The following is a 21,738-nucleotide window of genomic DNA, read 5'->3' as shown; positions in this document are numbered from 1 at the left end:
TTCATCTCCTTTCATTTACCTGCACTCACAGAAATTTGGCTCCCTCTAGAAGACATTATAGAGCTGTCAACTCTTCCCCATACTGATTGAGCTTTCCTCACCTCCTACTCTTTAAGTGGAGAATTGCTTTTTATTTCTCTCTGTCACTTCCAATTATTTCTCGTTACCAACATGCATCCATCATCTATCATCTATTGAAATTCACCCCATCACCCCATCATCCCATTACCTAATTCAGATTCAAAGTATTATTTTCTATCAATCAACCAATCAACAAATATTTATTAAACTTCCTGTGTTCTAGACACAGTGTGTAAGACTGGAGACACAGGCACAAAGAATGTTAAGAAATTCCTATTTACAATGCATTTTAGGAAGAGACAAATACACATATAATTATATACAGAAAAAAATAAAATGAAGCAACATAGATATAACGAAATAGTCCAAGATAGTTTGGAAAATAGGGAATGGTTTTGGGTAGGGAGATAGCAGTAGGGGTAGCACAATCAATAAAAGGCATTATGTGGTAAGTAAATCTTGAGTTAAACCAGAAAATCAACTTCTCTGCCCTTCACTATCACCAAGACAGCTATAGTTGGAGCTTCCATTGCTTACTGAGAAAGGGGATAATTCTCCAGTTTCACAGCTAGAAAGACCATTTTAAGTTAGATTACTTTTTTCTCCATTTTCACTCTATCTTCTCCACTCCATGCTATGAACTAATACTTGGGGACATTTTGTGTGTGTGTGTGTGTGTGTGTGTGTGTGTGTGTGTGTGTGTGTTTATATCCCCTTGAATATCCTGACCTCAAAAATCACCAACTTCTTCAAGTCCTATCAACTTTACCTTAAATCCATTTCAGTCACACAGGGTTGATCTCATTATCAATAGGGATGGAGGCACAAACTCCACAGTCTAGAACGCTAATATTCCTCTCTTAGATCACCATCTTCCATTTTTCCATCGCTTCTCATGCTTCACTCCTCCTAACCTTGTTCTTAATTCTTATCATGATCTCCATTCACTCCTCTCCCTCCTTGATCTTCCAATCTACCACTCTAGCTCTGGTTTCACTATCTTCTTTCTAAAATCTTGACCCTAAGTTTAACCAGTTTAAATTTACATCATCCCCTGACCTTAAATCCCTTCTGTCCATGTCTTATTACAATTAATTCCTCACCAAAGCCTGTAAAAAACAGTAGCTTTTTCTTAATATCCTCCCAATTTTCATGGGAGAATCATCAAAAAGCTATAAATCACAGCTTGATTTATTGTTTTATTGATTGTCTAAATGTAAGAAAGTGATAGAGAAAATATTAATGATGTAGATTAAACTTAAAAGTGTGTTATGCAGATATACTTTTTCTTCTTCTAGAGAGCCACTTGTTAAATATTTACCAAAACACTCCCGATTGCAGCCATCTTTTGAGTCACCCAAATTCATGCTTTTGGTGTAATCTTTGACTATTTTCTCTTACCACTCACATCCAATCTTTTGTAATAATGAGCTTACTTATGCTACATTCACAACATCTATTGCTTCGCTTTGGTCTCCTCTCTCTCTTTATAAGACCATTGACCCAATTCAGACCCTCATAAACTATTACTAGAGTACTTCAATATACTCTGACTTCCAATTGTCACCCACTCCACCCTAATCTATTTTCTCCTCAGCTGTTAAAATAATGTCTGGCCATGCTATTCCCCTTCTCAAAAGCAATAGTGTCTCCCACCCTTTGCTCTTTTTGGATGAGCAGGAGTTCTATTCATATGGAATATTGCATATAAAGTTAGATTTTTTTTTTTGGATAAATTTAACAGGTTTGCTGAATTTTTCTTCTCTTTATTTTTCTATCTAAATTTTTTTTCCAGCATAAAGAATGGTTCTCTGGGGAAAGGGAGATGGAAGGATATAGGGGGAATTAGGTAATATTTAAAAAAGAATAAATAAAATATAATAAAAAAAGAAGTGACAGTGGTTTGCATTTTTATTTATATAAAATATGAAGGCCTTTGCTTGACATTTAGGGTCCTTTACAGTATGATACATGAGAAACAGCTCTTATAGAGTGGGGAGAATCACTATTCAAATTCTAGTTCTGCTAGTTATAACCTTTGTCACTTTGAGATTTAACCTCTTCAAGGCCCAGTTTCCTCAGTTTCAAAAGGAATGGATTGGGCAAAATGACCATTTGCTTTCAACTCTAAATCCATGGTTATGTGGTCTTCTGGGCAAAATCTGATTGTGGCCAGTGTCCTCAGACTTATTTCATATGATTTTCCACCATGTACTCTTTAATTCCCACCAAAGTGGCCTATTTGCTTTTCCTGGTACACAAATTCCTGCCTCAGAGGCTTCTCATAGATTATATCTCCTTTCTCAACTTTCTACCTAAAAATCTTTCCCTCTTCACTTCTGTTCTTTGGAATCCCTCATTTAATTCCAGGATCTTTTTATGTTCTATCTTTTATATAAGGCCTTCCTTCAACCCCCAAATATGGTATTTTACTGCCCCCTTGAAATTAATTTGTGTATACTATGTATTTGGTAATGCCTTCATTAGAATATAAGTTCCTTGAAGGTAAGAACTGTCTTTTTTCCCCTTCATTTCCCTAGCTTCCTATACAGTCTCTTGAATATGATGGGACTTAATAAATACCACTTGAATTAAATATCTAGGGTCAAAATATATGCATGAATATGATTTTGTGGCCTGATTATTCTTGAAAATTAATTAGAAGGAAGCTTTATTTCATAGGCAAGAGGCTAACAAAATAAATTTAGTATTGAAATAGCATTCATTAGGCTCTTACTAATGTCAAGCACTGAACTAAGTGCTTTACAAATATTGTCTCACATAATCTTCACATCAATGCTTTCAAGTAGGTACTATTATAATTCCCATTTTACAGTTGAGGAAACTGAAATAGTCAGAATCTTAATGACCTGGTAATCACAATGCTAGTAAATGTCTGAGGCTAAATTTGAACTCGGGTCTTTCTGACTCCAGATTCACTGTCCTATCTACTACGCTACCTGCCTAGTTCAGGTTCTGTAGCTGATCTGTGGCTGTTAAGAGTACCATGTCCTCATTCATAGATTTGACTCCTACCCATAACTGGAATCACCTTGCAAATATATATATAATGTAGGGGAATGTATTGTAGTAGAAACAACTGTTGGTTTGCTAAGTAGATTGAATTCAAATCCTGGCTCTGCTATTTATTATCTGTGCGATGTTAGGTTAACTCAACTTCTCTGGATGTTTGTTTCCTCATCTGTAAAATAAGGGATTAATAAGTGGATGACACCTAAGACAAATACCTCCTATATTTATGTTTTTCTCATCTCTAGCAGAGTTATTCAGTGGGTTTGAGATGAAATGAAAGGAGAAGGCAGGAAAATGCCTACCTATCCATTAAGTTAGAAACCACAGCCATAATGAATGAAGAATAGCAGTAGAGTTCCTTAGAAGTTCACAGAAGATAAAATCTAAGAAAGAATCTAGGAAAAATGTACTTTGGTACCTCTATATAAATATTCAAAACATGATCATAAGGAAAGGGAACTATTTTGCCTGCAACAAGCAAAAATGACTTGATAGGTTCAACGCTGAGATTTGGATAGGTTCATGACTGAAATATTATCTTGGAAAAGCATCTATCATTCAAAAGTGCAGGGTAAATAAAAGAGGAGTAGGGAAAAATGGAATAACATTGTATAATAAGAAAATATAATCATATGACATGATCCAGGAACCAGAGGGGAGGAAGTATGATGGAGAGCATTTTAGTAAAGATCAGTGAAGGCAGAAATGGAAGTTATAGAGTTATGAAGATATATTACAAAGCACTTGGACAGAAAGAAGAAATAAATTAAGAGTTCAAAAAATACTCCAGAACTTTGAAGATATATAGTGATGGAAGATACCAATTACTTAGATACCTGCTGGAACTCTCTCTGTCTCTCTCAGTCTAAGTCTCTGTCTCTCTGTCTGTCTCTGTATCTCTGTATCTATCTTAATCTCTATTTTTCTGTCTCTGTCTCTTTCTGTTTTTTTCTCTCAGTCTCTATCTCTCTTGAGCAGTCAATAATTATTAAAATAGAAGTCCATATATTCCACTGGTATCCTTATAATGTCAAGACAAAACCCCTAATATGTTGTGTAGATTCTCTCCAAGAAAAATTTATGGGAGGATATGAACAAGAAACATACAAGAGAGGCAATCATGGATGGGTTGCAATCTGCATTATTAAAAGGAGTAATCCATATAAATGAGATAAAAACATCAATGGAGTACTATGGTATTAAAATTAATTTATACTTACAAAGTATAACTGCTTGTTGTTGAAAGTAAATGGCAAGGGAAAGCAATCTTTGATTAAAAATCTACTCTGGTTAATATGCCCCAATAGATCATCTACATGCCTATAATTGAATATTGGCTTTAATTATTTCCTGGCTTTAGGCCCAGCTTTTTTATTTGCCTGATTTGGTTTCCTGAATATATTGGGTTGGTAATCTCTTGGATGAGAAATCATGAGTTCTACCTCTGTAGTATCTCTATATTTGTCCCTCTCAGTTTCCACAGCCATCATTCTAGTACAAATGCTAATTGCCAACTTCTTGAGATTATTGCAGAAGTCTCCTGACATAATAGTTCATCCTACACCCACCTTCTCTACACCCCTGCTTCCCTAACACCAAGAGTCACCTTTCATGCTACTGTGATAAGACTGATCTTCCACATGCATTGATTTGGTCAGGTCATCCTTTCTGAAATTTTCATTGCCTCTTTAGTACCTATTAAGTAAAGTTTAAACTCTTTTGCCTGGCATTTAAGGTCCCCTACAATGAAAAGCCTTCCTAACTTTTCTACATCTATTTGATGGTCTATCTCAATTAGACTTACTGTCAGTCCCCTGAACACACTCTGCAATTTTTATTAAGTGTTTTTGTTTTATATTATTTCCTATGCCTGAAATACCCCAATCCTCCTCTTTAACAACTGAATTTTTATACATTCTTAATTTAAGTGTTACACTTTTATGATGTGTTTCCTAATACTGCTTGGTAACCACACTTCTCTCTTGGACCTCACAAAGTTTTTTGTTTTACTCTTGCTATGGTTTACTTTGTGTTAGACTTAACTTTATATATGTGATTTCCTCTTCTGGGACTGTAAGCCCAAATAGGGCAGGAGTTTTAGCACTTAGCACAGTGTTCTTTAGTCAGTAAACTGTTGAAAAATCTTTATTGAATTGGATTAATCCTCTCCTTTCTTTTTCCCTCAGACTTCATAAATTTTTTTGTTTTATCTCATGTCATAAGGTCATAAGTAAAGATCATAAGTTCATAGGAATATATATAAGTTCTATGACAGAAGAACTGTCTTTACCCCCCCCCTGCTTCATTTCCCTAGTTCCTTGTACAATTCCTTGAATATGGTGAGACTTAATAAATACCACTTGAATTAAATATCTAGGGCCAAAATATATGCATGAATATGATTTTATTGAATTGGAACAATCCTCTCCTTTCTTTTTCCCTCAGACTTCATCAAAATTTTTGTTTTATCTCATGTCATAAGGACATAAGTAAAGATCATGAGTTTATAGGAACATAAGAATCACAAATGTTTTATTTCATATTATATAGACGTATGGCATGGTATATAGCAATCTGGCCTTTGGAATAAGTAATACCTGAAGTTAAATAGGATTTCTGACATACTTTAGGCTGTAAATCATTTAATTTCTCACTGCTGGAGGCATCTTTCTAAAATTTCAAATTTCAAAGTGAGTGCAGGTCCACATTGATAGGACATTTTTCAGGAGGAGCTCTTTATATTGATTAAATCACAGTTACAGTTAAAAAGACAGATATTTCTTTTATGTACATCCTATTAGACTCTGAGCTCCAAGAGGGCAGGAACTACATCCTGGCTTTATTTCATCTTTCCTCAAACTCCTAGAATAACATATGATAGATTTGGAAAACAAATTTCTTGAATTGAATTGATACTTCATAGTATCATAACATTTTTAGAGATGAAGGAGTCCTTAGTAGTCGATTAATCTAGCCCATTCTATTGCACAGATAAGAAATCTGGGAACCAGAGTGGCATGGTGATTTGATTACAAATAGTAGAACCAAACCTAATGACTCTATGCACAATTATTCTTTCCACTCTCCCATATTAAACCCTAGCAAGATGTCCTGTTTGTGATTATTAACAGAGAAAGACTTGGCTAATAGTGGCTGATAATTAGAACCCAGTTTTCCCATTGCCATGTAATCAGTTATCTTTTTTTTTTTTTTTTGCACAAACATACTCACAATGGTCATTACTATTAGCAGAATCAACTTTGAATACAAACGATTGTAGAATAGCCTGACTTGTATTCATGAGACACTGAACAATCTACAGAAAAAATTCTTTTTCTTTCTTTCTTTCATTCTTTCATCCTTCCTTCCTTCCTTCCTTCCTTCCTTCCTTCCTTTCTTTTTCTTCCTTCTTTCCTTCCATTTTTCCTTGTTTCCTTCCTTTTTCTCTCTCTGTCTCTCTGATACTCTGTCTATCTGTCTGTCTGTCTCTATTTCTATCTCTCTTTGTCTTTTTCTGTCTCTACAAAAACACACACACAGAGCTATCAAAGTCCATGAGTTTTGGGGATCACATCTCTTCTAAAATAATTTGCACCATGCCCAGCAGAGAGCCATGCACACAACAATAATTAATTAATGGTCATGATGATGAAGGGGATGAGGATGGGTAAGTAGCCAGTAGACTAGCACTGGTACAGCCTCCCACTTCCCCAAGGCCCCATGTGCCACTCCTGAGAATACCCTCTGCTGCTCCTGGATCCCTCATCACTTCCTTGTCTGCCCCCTCTAGGAAGGTGCACCCCACATACCTTTTCTAAAAGCTCCTGGTTTCTCTTAATGAAAAGTTGTTTATCTTCTACCCAGTGTGAATCCTGTTTGACAAAGAATAGTGTGCAGTCAGCATTTCAAAGAGCAGCCCTGAAGATCACTGAAGCCAAACCCCTTTGTGAGCCAGCCCCTTAACCAGCTGTCTTTTCTCAACTGGATCCTTTGCTTGCCAAAACTAAAGAATGGCTGACATCCCCCACCTCCATCCAGACACATAATGTAGAAATTGGGGCTCTGCTTAATAGAGACTTTCTAAAGTCCCCACTAGAGCTTTTTAAAATCAGTCTACAGAATCCAGGACCAGCCTTTGGGGGACTCAGAGATGATCACAGAGGAAAGAGGTGAAAAGGGTTCATTCCATCAGGACAGATGTGTACAGGCTAAGGACATGGGAATGGAAAACATTGCAATGCAAAGCTATAGATGCAGCAGGTTCATAAGGAGCACAGTGAGGGTCCTAGGTTTAGCTTCTCAGCAGGTCACTCCAAGGCTAGTATGTCTGTCAGGATTTTGGTCATCATTACTCTTGTATGGCCTCATCCACTTTGGGGATCCAAACCACTGACTGTTCATGGGGAACTGAGCAATTCAATACAGTGTAAGAAAGGGCATTGGGTTCAGCCAAACAGACTTTGGGTGTGGAAAATCATGCATAAATCAGTGATTTGACAAGAATAAAATTAGATGGAATAGTTTGAGATTGAAGGGGGAAAAGTTCAATTAGCTGATTACCTACCTGTCCCTTCTGAGCCAAAGTTGCCTCCAGGTCTTCAATTTTGGCTTTATACCTGAGCACTTCTGCTTGTAACTGCTCCTGGGCCTAATGGAATCAAAATTCCAGAACTTAATAAACAAAATGAATAGCCAGTCACATGTTCCTTTGATCCTAAACCTTCCTTGGCTTTAAAACTCAACTAAACCAGACTAAACCACAAACAGCCGCAATTCAATTTGCTTTTGAAAAAAAAGAATAATCTTTGTAAAACTACCACTTTGACCATGTCACATGCTCAAAAATTTTCAGCTTCTCTCTGATGCCCACAGGAGGAAGCTGGAAGTCCTTAGCTGGGTACTTAATATCTTCAGTAGTCTTTTTGATTTCTTTCTTATTATTCTTCTGAACTTCAAACTATATGAATCTACTCCAATCCACCTTCTACCCAGCTGCCAAAGCACTTTTCCTAACTATTAATCATGTTACCCTATTATTCCAGGATCAAATATAAAACCCTCTGTTTAGCATTTGAAATCATTCACAACTTAAGGCTTCCCACATTTCTTGTCTTTTTACACTTTATTTCTCTTTCTGCACACTAGAATCCAACTTCCCCACACATGGCATTGTAGCTCCAAACTCCATCCACCACTTTTTCATTGTTACTTATGTTGCCTCTACCATACTTGAAGGGTGAGGCCATACTTTTTATTTATTATTTATTTATTTTGTTTATTTAATCCCTCAGGGTTAGAACAGTGCCTGGCACATTTCTCTGAACTAAATGACCTCAGAGATCCAAATCTGTGTTCTGCTGATTTTCTGCAGTATCTCTACTACTCACTCACCAGCACAAATTCTTTACTCCAACCAGATCAATTTGTTCATTGTTTGAGCAGTTAGTGTACATTCTTTCCTCTGTGTTTTTTGCTCATACTGTTCCCTACACCCACTATGCCCTTGTCTCTTCTCTTTACTTATATGAATCTCTCATATCCTTCAAAATGTTCTCCATGAAGTATTCCTTTGTCCATTCAGAACAAACTTTCCTCTGAATTCATGTACTTGAGAGGCACTTGTGGTAGTAGAAAAACAGACAATGTAGTGTTAGGACATCTGGATTCAAATCTTGCCTCTGACACCAATTAATTTTGTAAATGATTAAGAGCAAATCACTTTAGCTTTCTATTTCTCAATTTTCTTATCTGCAAAGTGGAGGAGATACTATTTTTACTACCTACTTTACAGGCTCATTATGGGCAAAGGGCTTTTACCGACTACATAATGGCAAATTATTAAGTGGATTTTGAAGTATATATAAAACCTTAGAGATCTACTACAAGAGATTTTTAACTTGACCATTCCAAGAACAATTAAACTACATTAAAATGTAATTGGAAAATATCTAACATAAATAAAAACACACTACAATAAAGATAATGTTAACTTGTGGTTTTCTAAGTCAATATACAACACATAAGGTTTACCATTACTGAAGATCCATATCACTATTTTACTAACAAAATCAGGCCCATTGAGTGAATTTTCCTGTACTTATTCTTTTATATCAGAGAAGTCAAATGCAGCAAGAAAAATTCACAAATGTGGCCACACCAATCGTAAAATGTAATTAAGTAATATTTAACAAAATTTATAAAAACACAATAAAGCCTATGTTATGTTATGTCTCCCAAAACTAAACTAACACCAAATCAACAGCTGAGGGTCGCTAGGTGGCGTCATAATGCACAAGAGCACCCAGTCTGTAAATCAGGAAAGCTTTTTTGACCTGAGTTTAAGTCTGGTCTCAAACTTACTAGCTGTGTGACCCTGGGCAGGTAATTTCTCTGTTTGCCTCAGTTTCCTCACCTGTAAAATAAGCTGGAGGAGGAAATGGCAAACCACTCCAATATCTTTGGAAGAAAATCCGAAATAGGGTTATGAAGAAAAGGGTTACAACTGAAATGACTGAACAATACTATGCAGCCTGCATCTGTTGAGTTTGAAACCATTGTCTTAAATCATGTATTTTTTTTCATATGTAATCATGGAAGTGGGAGGGATCCTAAATATTATTTTATTTTTATTTTGTCAATTTGGAAGCTCAGACTTGGAAGAAGATTCCTATTGCATTTACAACTTGTATCATTAATTTGCAATTTGGTATTATTTTTTTCATATCTTGATATTATCTCTTTAGAGTCTAAACTCCTTGAGAATCTTATGCTTCTTAGTATGTTCTATAGCATTGAGCTGAATTTTTGAAGCAAATGAATGGATCTGAGACTCAAGTGGGTTAAATAACCTTGTTTCATTACATTATGTTATAGCTCAGTAAGTTTTTAACTCTTTACCAATTCTGTTCTGATTATTGACTTCCCTGGCTTCCTTTAAGTCTGAACTAAACACTGTGCCTTCTACAAGAAGTCTTTTTTAACTCTTAATTTTTTCTTTCTTTTAATTATTTCCTACTTATCCTGTATATAGATTGCTTTGTGTAATTTTTTTTTGCATTGTTTCTTCCATTAGATTGTAAGTTACGTAAGGGTAGGGACTGTCTTTTTGTATCCCTAATGCTTAAAACAGTGCCTGGCACGTAGTAGGTGCTTATTAAGTGTTTATTAATTGATTGCTTGACAATGGAAACCAGATGAGAGCGTTTATTAATAAATGCAAACACATAACCACCATTGGAAAAGTAACTAAAAGCATATACTTAATAACAATTGACTCATGTTACCTTTTTTATAGCTATCCATACAACAGACATACAGATATACATTTAAAAATAGATTGTAAATTCCTTTAGCCTACTTTTATAGTGTTGTGTTCAAAGGAATAGGAAAAAATATGAAATCCTCAATTTGAATTTTAAAAAATATATTTTTGGCATAGTGGGGGGTAGTGGTTAAATAATACTTTGTGTAAAAAAATCTGGAGATTTTGTGGTTCCTTAAAATCTCCTTAAAATGGAGATTTTAAGGAACCACAAGCTTAAAATGAGTTGACAATGTACAATGCTTGGTTCCAAAGCTTATAAGGTCATAGGCTACAATAATAATGTTCACAGTATGGAGCATGTTTGTTCTAATTTTCTCTGACCTGATCAGATTACTCCTGAGTTTTTGTGTTTCTTTCTAGGTACTATGTTTTAAGCACGCTGGTAAACTGGAGTATATCCAAAGTAGAGTGAACAATATAGAGAGGGCATAGAAATTAGACTACCCAAAGATCACTTGAACAAATCAGGAGTGCATTAGACAAGAAGAGGAAGATTGGCAGAAAGATTAATATCTTTAATTAAATCTATCTATAGGGCTATCGTACAGATAAGATAGCAGAATTGTTTTGCCTATCCCCAAAAAGCAGAACTTAGAACAACATGAAAAGTTCCAAAAGGTAGGTTTTGACTCAATACAGGGAGAAAGACTAATAATCTGAGTTGACCAAATGTAAAATGGGTTGCCTTTTAAGTAGTAAGCTCTCCATTACTATATGTCTTTCAGACTCTAGCTATGTGACCCTGGGTAAGCTATTTTACTTGTCTGCCTCAGTTTCCTTAAATTTAAAATGGAAACAACAATAACAATAGCTCCTGCCTTACAAGGTTGTTGTAAGGATAACAGATATTTGCAAAACATTTAGCATAGATCCCTGGTACATAGTAGGCACTTAAATGCTTGTTTCCTGCCCTTACCTTCTCTCACCTTTGTAGAATGATGATCACTTGATGGGAATATTGTGGAGAGTGTTAAGGACTGGAATTGATTTTCCATCTCTAAAGTTGCTTTCAATTCTGACTTTCTATGAAGACTTAAAATATACACTTAGAACACTGATAAAACTACTATATATATACTCTAGCCAAATACAACTACTAAAACATGTGTATTAATACAACAGAAAACACATGATTTTTTAAAAAATGATATTGTTTAAACCATTATGGTTACAAAATATCTGTGGGCTCCTCTCTTATTTGTAAAGTAACTGATAGTTATCCAAGGATAGGAACTGATGAAACCTTTACCTTTGACTGGCTAAAGGCTTTTAATGAGGAAAGGCAGACTCACAAATTCAGCTTTGTATAATTATGAGAATATACATTTTCTATTAAAGCAAGCATTGAAATGTTTCTTGAAAAGAATAAAGCCTCTTATGATACACTCCTCTCTCTGTCTCTCTATCTTGTTCTCTCTCTCTCAGACACATAACATACACTCATTCACACTCATACACCCCTCAGAGAAGCACAGTATATGAGGAAGGCCTCTTGCTTCTGTTTCCTCTCATGGTGATTCTAGGCTACTCCTGGACTGCGCTAGCTCAAAGCCCTCTCTCCAAATGACACTAACCTTGGCTTCTCTTTCAGCATCTATGATCCCTCCTGTCTGCTCCTGCAGAAGGGCATACGCTCTCTGGAGAGCCTGGTATTCTTTCGTTAACTGGCGAAACCGCAGCTCAGATTCTTCAGCTGCCAAACTCTTTAGATGAACAAAGAAACCAAAGGATTAATGACAGATGCAGTATACAATTCGATCAATTGTGGACTGAGAGGGATGTTGAAAGGGGACACTGCAGCAGTTTAAAAAAAAAAAAAAAGATTTAATTCCACACAGAATCTTGTATACACGGACAATGAATGTCTTGACTAGATTTTATGTAATGGTAAACTTTGGCCTTTTGGAAATTTTTCTTTTTTAAGAAAAGAAACATTTGATCATTTGTTATTTTTTTGTTACAACTACATAAAAATAATTACATATATAGCTACATATAATTTCTTGTTATATTGGTTATAATTTTATTACATCATACTTTAGCAATTCTAAAAAGTAGGCTTGCTCATATATAAATTAAAAGGCATTGTAGTAGTAGATGCAGAATTAAATTTGAAATCAAGGAAGATCTGAGTTCAAGTCCCATGTCTAACTCATACTGACTATGGGACACTGAAATCACTTAACCTCTTGGTGCTTCAGAAAAGTCTTTAAGGCTGTGAGTTACAAAAAAGGTGCCATTCTATGTTGGTAGATGGAGTTTCTTCACTCTAGGTGGTGGAATGGATAGAGTACCAGGCCTAGAGCCAGAAATACCAGTATTCAAATTCAGCCTCAGACACTTACTAGCTGTATGACCTTGGGCAAATTACTTAACCCTGTTTGCCTCAGTTTCCTCATCTGTAAAAGCTGAACAAGGAAATAGAAAACCACTCCAGTATCTTTGCCAAGAAAATCCTAAGTGGGTTCATGAAGACTTGGTCATGACTGAAAAACCATAAAATTTCTTACATAAACAATAATACAGATCTAGTCCTTATCCTCCACATCAAAAGTCAGGACTTATCATCTTCATTTCCTTTAAGATCATTATTAACAATGTGGGTAAAACCACTAATTTCAGCATTTCACTTATACTACCTGACATATTTCCTCTGCCTAGTATAATGTCCAGTGTATAGTAAATACTTCATAAATACTTGTGATAGATTTTTTAAAATGGTACTAAAAGCTATGGTCTCACCAATTTGTCAACTAATCAGCAAAAGAAACTGACAGAATAAATCTAAGAGAATTGGAGGAATTTTTTATGTCAGGAAATGATTGTAAGAGAGGACTGAAATTTTCTCTGTGATTTATGGTTCCAGAACACCAAGAGATAAGTGACTTTTTCAGGGTCATATGACCAATATGTGCCAGAGGTAGGACTGAACCTGGGAACTTCAGAAATAATTTGTTTTCCTTAATTCACATTAAAGAAAATAATTAGAGCTCTGATTTTATTGGTATGGTCAATTAAACAAAACTGGAAAGTTTTAAAATATGATCTGTCCCCAGAAAATTAGCCTAGGAAATCTCAGGTTCAATGCAATTCAATTCAGTTCAATTCAATTTAATCCAAAAAGGATTTCTTAAAACCAGCAATTAAATGATTAGCATTTTTCTTGGCCACAGTCACTTCTGATTAGGATTACAATTTACACTGGTAGAGGGAGTGCCCACACTGATAACATGGTAGAGATTTTCATGCATAGAATAGTTGTAGCCTGCTAGAATTGACAATAGATACAGCAAATCTTTTAAACAATCATATTGTTACTATCTGTGTGGATAAAGAGAATACTTTACAAATATAAGACAATGTAGTTTAGCATATAATCTTCATGATCTGATTTGGCTAAAGAAATGGTCATCTAGAGATCAACCCTCTGGTAATGATGTACTTCAAAGTTAGCTAGGGTGATCCTTAGACAACAAGCATTAAGTTCATTGGAAAGTTTGGATTCATGGACTTTTCAGATTAGTAGCACCTCTTAGCACTTATGATCTGTTTTTCAGAAACTAATATCACTTGTACACCAGAATGAACATCAGAGAAATATTTAGTGAAGGACAGTTCATAATAACATAAAAATATAACAGAAATAATAGAAATAGCATAACAGAAAAAATGCCATTGTGTGAAGATCCACTTTGAAAAAAAAAGCAGGATCTCTATTCATTTTCTTCTTAATATTCCTCTGCCATTTCCTTCCTCCCCTCTACATGCTACTAATGGACAATATCTATTCTCAAAGAGATCCCCACTAGCCTGACCTTCATTTGCCTCCTCTCAGAGCTGGACCTGACATCAACTGAGAATGAACATCGGATGCGTGTTTATTTCCAAAATGGTGTTATTCGATGAATGGTAGTTAAACATAATATTAATCAAAAACAATGATAACATATAATGTTTAGATATTAAGCTAAGTAATTATAATCAATTATATTAAAGATATAATTAATCAATGATCGATAGATATATTATTATTATCTTTTTTTTTTTGAATGAGGTGTAGAGAAGATAACTGTCTTCTCATGGAAGCAAAGTTTTTGGATGACTGAGTTGAAGTCAAAGAGGTAAAACTTTGGCTCAACTCTAAGAAAGGACTTTTTATGGAGTTAGTAAAAGGTTAGAAAATCAACTGTTGTGTACTCACAAGTACGTTAGTGAATACTGTAAAGTATTGCAAAGAAATAATAATAGATAATAAGTGTAATTTTGGGGAGCAGGCTTGAAAGGGAAATTAAAGAAGACAATTTCTTTAAAATGACAGAGAAAAAGCTTACCTCATCCAGGTCATCATCTGGAGTGGCTGGTGTTCTGTCTGTCCTAAAGGAGGCCATGGATGATGTTTCTGAATCCATGGAGTCCTCATCATATCCAATAAATGGGTCCAAAATAGGCCTCTAAAGGAGAAAACAAAACAGAAAATTGCCTACATGATTTGGGGAAATTCAGTTTGATTATGGAGATAATGATAATAATGATAATAGCAACAACAACAATTACTATTTTCTCGAATACCTAAACCTGATATGAATAAATGAACACAGCAAGTATGAAAAAGTCATTGCCACTGTCCAGAAATCTCTTAGTGGAATAGAGATAGGAGAACAGAATTGGAACACAGTTCATCTCCCTAAGAGAACTATTGACTGGATTGTTTACCTTATAGAATCACTGGTGGGCTCACAGTGGACAGCTCAATAAGGTTCAAAGATTAAGTGTTTCATGCTCTAATGATGCCAGTTAAAAGCCTCTGAGATTCCAGATGATCAATGGAAAGGGAGGGATCTCTGGACCTTTGGAATCTCTGAATTTTGGAGACTTAAAAGCAGTCACATAATTTTTGAAAATTGTTATAGGATACTAATAGATCCCCCAAAAGCATCTATTTCTATTATGGAAGCTTTTAATAAAAAAAATCAGAATCAAAAAATAGAGCTAGAAGCATCTTTAAAACCTTCTACTTTGTCCCATTTGTTTTTACAAAAGGGGGAAACTAAGGCAAAGGAAGGGGAAGTGATTTATGCAAGGCCTATAAATGGCTAATAATACCTCAGTCTCAAAATGCCTTTCAAAAAAATAGAATGAATATCAATTAAAGCAAATGCATTAATGAAAGCATACTTTTGTTCAACATTTCTGAGAAATGTGAAGAGGAGAGCTTACCTCTTCTTTTCTCCCTAAGGCAGTGCTACAGTCTAGTTCTACATTTGGCTTATCATATCGTTGCAAGACAATTCCCTAGCAAGCCCAGTTCCACAGCAGCATGTGCCAAATGCATAATAAACCTACTTTTCATTTTTACCTTAATTGGTTTGGAACTTCTCTTATGTTTTCTGCGACGGATAAGCTTTTCCCGGTCCTGAAAAATAAGATTAAGGAGTTTGTCAGACCCATTTGGTACAAGTTGTCATATTGCTGTATTATGAAGAAAGCTTTATTGTTCCTTTAGTAAATTAAAAGCCTTTCTTTACGATAGTCCCCAATATTCTTTGCAGTCATCTTAGAACATTCTCCTACCTTGATAAATTTTCATACATTTCAAGCCACAGAAAATAATATTCTGGCAGTAGGGATATATTTTTTGCAAGAAACAGTTGTTCTGGGCTTACATCCATTTCAATTGCTTTATTTGTGAAATGATTGAATTGAACTTAAATGACCCCCAAAGTCTCTTTGTTGTTCTTGAATCATTTCAGTTATATCTAACTCTTTGTGAGTGAATTTGGAATTCTCTTGGAAAAGATACTGGAGTGGTTTGCTATTTTCTTTTCCAACTCATTTTACAAATGAGGCAAAATGGTTAAGTGATTTGCCAAGGGTCACATAGCTAGCAAGTGTCTGTGGTCAAATTTGAACTCAGGTCCTATTGCCTTTAAGCCCAATCTTCTAACCATTGGGCCACCTGGCTACCACAGAGTCTCTACCTAGCCTGATATTCTGTGTGTTTGGGTCATTTGCAGCTCAGACAATTAATATATTATGTTCTAAAGTCTCATCTATCTTTGACATTCCATATGTTCTAAGGACTCTCCCATGGCTAACATTCCATGTTTTTTTCCCCCTTCTTCTAAAGTTTATTCCAGCTGTTTTATGTAATATCACTTGTGAAATTCTGTAAATTTATTATGATAGTAGTGAGAAAGAGAAGGTGAAGGCTTCTCTAAGAACCCTTGTTCTTGAAATTATTTCTTTCCTCTTCTCTCCATTTTGTTCTTCATTCAATCTCCTTGCTCTAAATCCCAACAGTCTCATTCTATGTACCTCTTAGTTCTGAGGGACAAAAAATGTGGGTAGGTTAGAACATGCCACTTTACCTTATTTGAATTTTGCATTTCAAAGGTAATTGTGTATGGAGAATTTCAAGAGTATTTCACTGCAGAATGATTAATGACAGGTCGATTTATATTAGCATTTTTGCTATTATATGCACTCACATACCCTGGATTCAGCATTCCCTTCCACATCTCCTTGAATCTAGTTTGGGGACTGTTATGGGCCAGAACTTGAAACAAGGTGCCAAGTCAATGGAATTGATAGAGACAATACTTATTTAATTTAGCATGGTACTTAACAGTTCTCTAGTTCAGTACATGTACTTAGTACTTACTATAGTTCTACAAGATTCACACATCTTTAAGAGATAGATAACCTAGGAGCCTCAACCAGGATTCAATTGGGGAGATTCAGAAGCCAGAGCTCAAGTTCTTGGAACCAAGACCACAGAAGGCCTCTAAGAAAGCTAACTGGGCTGCAGGAAAGGAGACAAGACTTTGAAGGAGACAATAAAGGATTTAGACTTTAATATTGGCTGCATTTAGGGTGATTACTGAACTGAAACTAAGGCTGCCTCCAGAGACTCCAAGGAAACCCCAACAAGAAAATATTATATTTTAGAGAAGAATATTACAGGGCACAGACTAGCCCATAGAGATACAGAATGTGAAAAAGGGTATATGTATCACTTAAATTATCTAAAACCTCCTGAGTGATCCTTGGAATGTTAAGAAATTTGCAGGGAAGACCAAAATCAGCAAATGCTGAAACAAGTTCTGAGCAGATTGACCAAGTAGATATGGCAGTCTCTCTGAAGACATCTTGGATCCTTCTTTTCCTGAAACTGAGCCTAAAGATGACCTCATAGATATGGAAAAGTCACTGAACCTCACTGAGCTTTAGTTTCAGAAGGTGGAATTTGTACAAATTCTCCCACTGAATCTAAGAAGACTTAAGATTCTACAGGTCCTCTTGGGTTACCTGCTCTGTGCCAAGCCACCCTTGGGATGTATATTGGGTTTTTCCAGTCACCCTAGGGTGAGGTGGGAGGGAATCTCACAAGATTTGATTTATTATATAACAACTTGGCTTATATGTCCCAAACCACTCTACCATCAAGAATGTGTGTCCCCTTTCTTCTTAGGATGTATGTTTTACCTAGAGACTATGTATTATACAGCACCACTACCACTTCCCTTATAGAGCACTTCTCTTGCTCTGTGAAAGAGTTAAAATTAATTTCTCTGCTCTCAATACTTTAATCCTTTGGAAATTTGGAAAATTATCTCATTTTATTGGTCCCAACTATCCTATTATATTCCCTTATGGATGATTGAGTAGTATCTGATAAATAGATTATTTATCTCAAACTCCATATAAGTTTGGCACCTTATGGTCTTTGGGCTTTCTATTAGATTGTTGATCCCATCATGTAGTACATATTTGAATGTGTAGTAGTAGTAGTAGTAGACAGTGTAGAAGTAGACAGCCCTACTGTGCTGTTTGTACATTAGAGACAATGGAGGCCACATATCAAAACTTTCTCCATTGGTTTCTGTTTTCTTCCTCCCCTTATAAGAAGAAGTAAAGTTGTGTTAAAAGCTTTCTCTATGTGATTCTGGTTCATCTGAACTCTCCTATACTACAAAGGGGTTCTCTAGATTTCAAGAATTTACCTGTTTTTAAAGTAAACCCACCATTGCAAATGATCAATTCTTTTTCATTCAACAAATATTTGTCTAAACAACTTGGTTGGGTGCTGAATTTAAAAAGGCAGAAAGGAAATAGCTCCACATCTCAGGATATCCAGTATCCGAAATGGATGGTATAATAGGAAATCCAGTGGAATTGGGACTTATCAGATCTTCATTCTGTTATGTCTGTTACTAATTATAAGGTACATGACTTCCCCTGGGGACAACAAGCAGTCTGCATTAATGATGCCCCAACCAAAGCTGTCCCTAAGAGATACATAACACAAAGACCTTCTGACATCAAGGCCAATGATCACACAGAGTTAATGACTAAATTATGCTCCCTGAACTTTAGTTTCTTCATTTTAAAATGGAGAGGATCATAACTGCCTAACCTAATCCCCATGATAGTACTTTGAAAATATAAGGCATGGTATGAGTTAATTTATTTTTGAAATTGAATTCTTTGAGTATGCTCTAGGTTACACTAAGACCTTATGAAATTACTCTAAGAATATTATGAGTGTAGGAACTCTTTCTTTTATTTTCCCAAGTAACTTTAGACAAGCTTTTTAGATTCTCTAGTTTTCTGTTCTAACAACTATACAATCAGGTACCAGACTAGATAAATCTCTAAGGTTCTTTTAAACCTTTATGCTTTTCTTGCTCATGACAGGATAACAATTTTCATTTGCATAGTGCCCTAAAATTTTCCTTACAATAATTCCTTACAATAATAATTAGACAGTACAAATCTTTTTGATATCTGACTGATAAAAGAGGGGCTGAGGCACAATTAGGTTCAGTGACTTGTCTATAGTTTTAACAGTGCAGTTCGAAATATCAGAAACAAGATCTCAATCCTGGTCTCTCCATTCCCAAATCCAGTGTTCTTAGTATTACACAAGTTATCTTAAAACAGGTATTTAGTAAGTACTTTTTGTTTGAGTGATAGAATGAGTCTGGTGGCTTGAGGAAAGTCCTTGACAAGCTTGTGCCTAACGGTAGAAGCACACTGATTACTCACTGTATGGCATTTTGAAGCTTAACAAGCTAATGTGTGATCCCTGGTCTTTGTGCCAGGGCACTGGATCTATCTTGGGGACATTTCCTATTAAATAAGAATTTATTGAGGTCAAGATGCTCTTGATACAAACTTAAAAATGAAATAGTTTCTGCCCTCAGAGAATTTATTTTCTACTGGAAAAAAAAATATGGACAGAGATTATTGACAACAAAATACTGATCAAGTAGTTTGAGGGAAGAGGAACAAACTATAAAAGGTGGTCCCTGAGTTGGCCTTATCAACAATGTTGATCTTTATATACCTACTAATCAATAATAAATATATAAGGTGTGATTATAACTTACCCTAGTTAATTCATCAATAATATTTTGCTGCTCAATGACTTGAAGTTTTAAAAATTCTGTCTCCTGTTCTTCGTTAGCTTGGTCAAGGTCATTCAGAGACTTTAACTTCTTCAAAGGAGGATGTGATGTCATTTTATCCCTCTAAGTTAAAAATTACAACATAAATAAGGTTGAAAAAGAGAAATATATATTTGAAATTTTTGCCTTTTCTTTTTACACCAAAGTTATTTTCTCTTAGATACCTCTCCCACCTGCCCAACAAACCTTCCATTCTAATAAGGAAAACATTTAAGCAAAACCAACTTACAAACTAATGTGACCTAATACTATGCAACATATTTCATATCTATAATCCCCTATCTTGGAGAGAGGAGCATCTCATCCTTCCTGAAATAAGAGACTTTTGAAAAGAAAATTCATGGAGAAGATAGATTCTCTTAGGTTTGAAGATCAATCCTAACAGACCCTCCTTACTATATTTCATCTGCTATAGAAAATGCAAAACAGTACATTTATAGTTATTTGTATAGCTATAATCTTTGTTGGCCTGTGAAGACTATGTATTCATTCTGGGTTCTACTGAATTTTATGTGATGGTCTTCATGTTGTATCTTGATATTATGATAGCATGGTACCCAAAGGGCTATTATGTCTCTCAACTGCATGGTAGCATAATTCCTAGAAAGCTGTGCACAGCTTAATAAAGGGCTTGACTAAAGCCTTGTTCGGGAAGCTCTACTGGCTCAAGACTCACAGGGAGATACTCTGAGTTTCCTGTAAACATTCTTATATCTTTAAACATTTAAAAAAGGCTATGATAGCCAAGTGAATAATCTCTAGTGCTAGCTTATATTACAGCCAGGTTCTGTTTAGTGTGTACAATGAATCCCCTGAATGGTCACATCATTTAAATATATACCGCATATTTTCACTGGACTGGAGTCAAGTACCATATTTTACATAATTATAAATTCTAAAAGTGCAAGTTCAAATGTGTGTGACAATTTCAAGTGATTTATTATTTGCAGCAATCTTTTTGGTTCTTAGCTGTAGAAGAAATCAGACTTGAAGAAAATGAGCTCATTTTTCTGCTTTGACCAATGAGCCTACTCTGTGGAATAACATTATTACTATTTAATATAGTAACTATGACTAACATGACTATGAATGATGAGCACTCTGATTCTTATAAATCACTTTTCCTTCTTCCCAACACCTCTGTGAGGTAGGTTGTGCAGTAATTGTTATTCCCATCTTACAGATGTGGAAACCAAAGCTCAGGGAAAGGGAGTAACACAAGCATTATAAGCAGTAGAGCCTTGTTTTCCAGAAACTTAGTATCGCTTCCCTTGTATTATACTGTTCTAGTGCTTTTCCACACTTCTGGTGATACAAACCATTTCAGAATTCTCCTTGGTGACAGCTTTTAGCTTTTCTTCCATTCGCTGAAGAGACAGCATCAGCTCATCATTTCTCTTGGTGAGGCACTTGTTCCTTTCCAGGAGAGGCTTACACTGTTTTTCAGTTTCTCGTACACGTTTTAACTGAAAAGAAATAAGCAAAGAGGTTTCTCTTAACTCTACCCCCAACTGAAAAGTAAAAACAAAAAACAAAAATAAAACAAACAAAAGAACAGACAAACAATTACTGGTCTTATCTAGGTTAATTGTTCTTAAAACATGATATGTTTACTCTCATATGCAGATCTTTGAGGATGATATTTCTCCTATCTATCTAACAAGTCCTTTCTCTTTTCTTCCCTCCATTTAAGTCCTGTGGATTCTTCAAAGAATAAATCAAATCTCATTTCCTGATAAATGGAAAATCCATTCTGGCTTCTCCCCATTTTTCATCTATCTATGCATACAAATTCACATGTATAATATACACGTGAGCGCATGTGAGCAC

At 35.4% G+C, this 21,738-nt stretch overlaps 1 protein-coding gene across 6 annotated transcripts in view; it reads right to left on the bottom strand.

The window, feature by feature from the left end:
* JAKMIP2 (janus kinase and microtubule interacting protein 2) overlaps nucleotides 1–21,738 on the bottom strand; it is a 215,034-nt gene that overhangs the window by 41,390 nt on the left and 151,906 nt on the right. For 5 of the 6 annotated variants that reach the window (XR_004232163.1, XR_004232166.1, XR_004232165.1 and 2 more), the window contains exons 6-12: nucleotides 21,228–21,374; nucleotides 19,831–19,971; nucleotides 15,795–15,851; nucleotides 14,770–14,889; nucleotides 12,013–12,141; nucleotides 7,679–7,762; nucleotides 6,924–6,986 (exon numbers count right to left, since the gene is read on the bottom strand). Coding sequence is in view for 3 of the 6 variants with exons in the window: in XM_031953682.1 (XP_031809542.1) it covers nucleotides 6,924–6,986; nucleotides 7,679–7,762; nucleotides 12,013–12,141; nucleotides 14,770–14,889; nucleotides 15,795–15,851; nucleotides 19,831–19,971; nucleotides 21,228–21,374 (741 nt within the window). In the remaining 3 variants the exon portion in view is untranslated. The remainder of the gene's footprint in view (nucleotides 1–6,923; nucleotides 6,987–7,678; nucleotides 7,763–12,012; nucleotides 12,142–14,769; nucleotides 14,890–15,794; nucleotides 15,852–19,830; nucleotides 19,972–21,227; nucleotides 21,375–21,738) is intronic. The other variant, XM_031953683.1, reaches the window with a different exon arrangement.

The sequence above is a fragment of the Sarcophilus harrisii genome, chromosome 2 (assembly GCF_902635505.1).
Source record: "Sarcophilus harrisii chromosome 2, mSarHar1.11, whole genome shotgun sequence".
Lineage (NCBI taxonomy): Eukaryota > Metazoa > Chordata > Mammalia > Dasyuromorphia > Dasyuridae > Sarcophilus > Sarcophilus harrisii.
Note: the sequence above shows the minus strand (reverse complement) of the source record. Positions and strands in the feature narration are given on the sequence as shown.